The sequence below is a fragment of the Arachis ipaensis genome, chromosome B09 (assembly GCF_000816755.2).
Source record: "Arachis ipaensis cultivar K30076 chromosome B09, Araip1.1, whole genome shotgun sequence".
NCBI classification, from domain to species: Eukaryota; Viridiplantae; Streptophyta; class Magnoliopsida; order Fabales; family Fabaceae; genus Arachis; species Arachis ipaensis.
In genome coordinates this window covers 126,364,862-126,367,412 of record NC_029793.2, presented here as the reverse complement: position 1 = coordinate 126,367,412, position 2,551 = coordinate 126,364,862, and the positions used below count along the sequence as shown (strand labels likewise).

At 37.0% G+C, this 2,551-nt stretch overlaps 1 protein-coding gene across 2 annotated transcripts; it reads right to left on the bottom strand.

Annotated features, from left to right (window-relative positions):
• On the bottom strand, positions 438-2,465 carry LOC107619379 (protein PHR1-LIKE 2). 2 transcript variants are annotated; one of them, XM_016321652.2, is made up of 6 exons: positions 2,088-2,465; positions 1,699-1,775; positions 1,563-1,617; positions 1,412-1,478; positions 1,267-1,336; positions 438-1,085 (listed from the first exon to the last, which is right to left on the bottom strand). In XM_016321652.2, exons 1-6 carry the CDS (start codon positions 2,278-2,280, stop codon positions 690-692), a joined length of 858 nt encoding a protein of 285 aa, XP_016177138.1. In that variant the 5' UTR covers positions 2,281-2,465; the 3' UTR covers positions 438-689. The 2 variants fall into 2 exon arrangements, with proteins under 2 accessions (XP_016177138.1, XP_016177139.1); XM_016321653.2 differs by having other exon boundaries at positions 438-1,073; positions 2,088-2,459.

Here is a 2,551-nt window from a genome sequence, read left to right as displayed (position 1 = left end):
TTGTGTCTTTGTCCTTTATGTCTTAATCTCAGTGTCTTGTCTTATCTTGTTCTCAAAAACAAACGCACCCTTAGATACGATGAAGTGTTCATAATTTAGGGAATTCTCTCTTACTTGCTTTGGCTAATATTACCTTCTTCTTCCTCTTATAACCTGAGGCTCTGGTACCACAGGGCCTCTATCATATATATAAAAGTCAACTATGATAAGTATACGTTAAAATCAACCATTAAAATTAATTATTAATATAAAATATATTAAAAATAAATTAAATTACACATATTTATACACAAATACACAATAATAAATTTTAGTATATAAATAGTATTTTTGAAAAAAATAACATTGAAAGACCTTATGTTCTTTGGTTTAAAAACAGTTTGCTTGTATCAATCCAAAGCTTGGTAAAGATCTGTAGTAAAAATAGTATCCGAATATTTCTTTTTGAACTTAGAAACTAAATTAAATATCAATGGACGAAAGTACATGGATGGCCAGCACCAGCTTGGTCTGATGGTATAGTATTTTTAATTTACAAAATGTAAGTAGTTAAATTTGAGCATCTGCTACCACCAAGATATAAGAAAACCAAAATTAATCTGGTCTAGGTATTAAACCTTCATGCCCTGTCTTCACAGTTCACATCACATAATATGGTGACGAGGAACAATTATGTTAATCTTTCCTACCTACATACCATACCCAGTTATTTCGTGATGAGGATTCACTTGACTTGAATGGATACCCTGAGTTCTCATGTTAGCTTCGTTCCACATCAAAGGAGCTACCACTGAGTCTAAATTCAGAATTCTCTTCCTTGCCCCGCTTGGAGATCCTTCCAGCGTCAATCCTCCGAGATTCTCAAGTGATGTTAGGCAGCTTTCAGTTCCCTGGGGCAGCAGAATAAGCGACGGCACCGGCAGTTCCGAAACATGCAATCCTTCCAACCTTTGGCTACCTGTGTCGACCATTGGATTGCTAATAATTTGATCAGCCAACATCTTGCAAGCTCTCTCAAGCATGACCATATATGTCTGTTCAGCATCCTGGCAAATTAGCAAGTGCTTCTCTGCCTGCAACAGTACCTTAAATTCTTAAAAATGGTAAGTGTAGGGTATCAAGTTACAGCACAAAGATGTTTCGCATGAAATAAAATCGGAAATGTTTGGTAGCCAAAATCAGCCAGAACTTGTCTTATTTAGTGCTAAATAAGGCAAGTTCTGGCTGTTTTTTTGGTCTCCCTAACATTACTGAAATAAAATTTACCTCCACTAACAAATGTAGTTTACTTTGCACTTCCATTTGTGCCCTTAATGCTTCCTTTACTTCTTGGCCCCTAGCCATAACATTGCGAGTCTCCGCTTAATTGTTAATCAAGAAATTAACAGGCCATAATACATGAAACACTTACTCATTAGCATCATAAGACGGCTTAGGAGATGAGTTATTTGTACTGGGGCTTTCCAGAGGGTACGAAGCTGACATTCATTTCATAATTATTCAATGAGTAAGTTAAGTTTAGATTATAACCGAAGAAATTCAATCGGTATTTATAAACCCACCATCTTTGCATCCCTCATCAAAATCTTTTCCAGATTGCTTACCAAGCCTGTATTTCTGCAATGCATCAAAGGATCACTTAAAAAGAAAGTCCAATCTTACAAAATATTTTATTATTATGCCAATGATAAAATAAACCTGCAGATGACTCTTTAAGTGATATAGAGTCAAACCCTTGACATTCATTGTCCGCAAAATCGCTTTTGGTGTGGCTTCTGCAAGTAAAAGACATTGATATTACTTAGCCTCCTACGTTATTTTCCTTAGCATAACATACATTTTCACCTCAAAATGGAATTTGCCAAGAAAAACACACAAAAAATGTTCAACCCAAGCAAATTCCCATTCTATCAAAAATTGAGGAAGTTTTCATTTCATTTGAATCATAACTACCTCTCACACACACATTAGGTTGTCAAAGACATAGTAATGATTATTCATTAGTCAGCAATTACATAAAATTCCAAAGCTTGAAGCTCGGTCCCTATTCCTAAAACCGCAAAAAGCAAGAAACGAGAGTGACTCACTGGTGGCACCGCCGAGTTGAGTGACAGCATCAACGAAGCGTTCATGGAGGTCCGTGGTCCAACGAAGCCGAGGCTTCGGATCAGAGGTCAAAACCAGAGACGGCTCTCCACCTCCTCCGCCCTGCACCATCATCTCTTCCACTCCGTCGCCATCACCGCCACCGTCGCGGGGATGTATCAACCTTGAAAACATGCTTCTTCTTCTTCTTGTATGATTACTCACAAAAGAAACAAAAAGAAAGATACACCCAAAAAGGAAAACAATGTTTGGTTATTGCAGAAATGGAAGGAGTTTGAGATGACTCATTTGGCGATGACGAGGGCAAAAAGGTAAAACCAGGGGATTGTGTTTGTGCTGCCACTCTCACGCTTTACTGGGATTTTGTCACTTTCTGCTCCTTTCTTCTCACTTTCTTTCACTAATATTATAATATTATAAAAAATTAAATTTTAATACATTAACT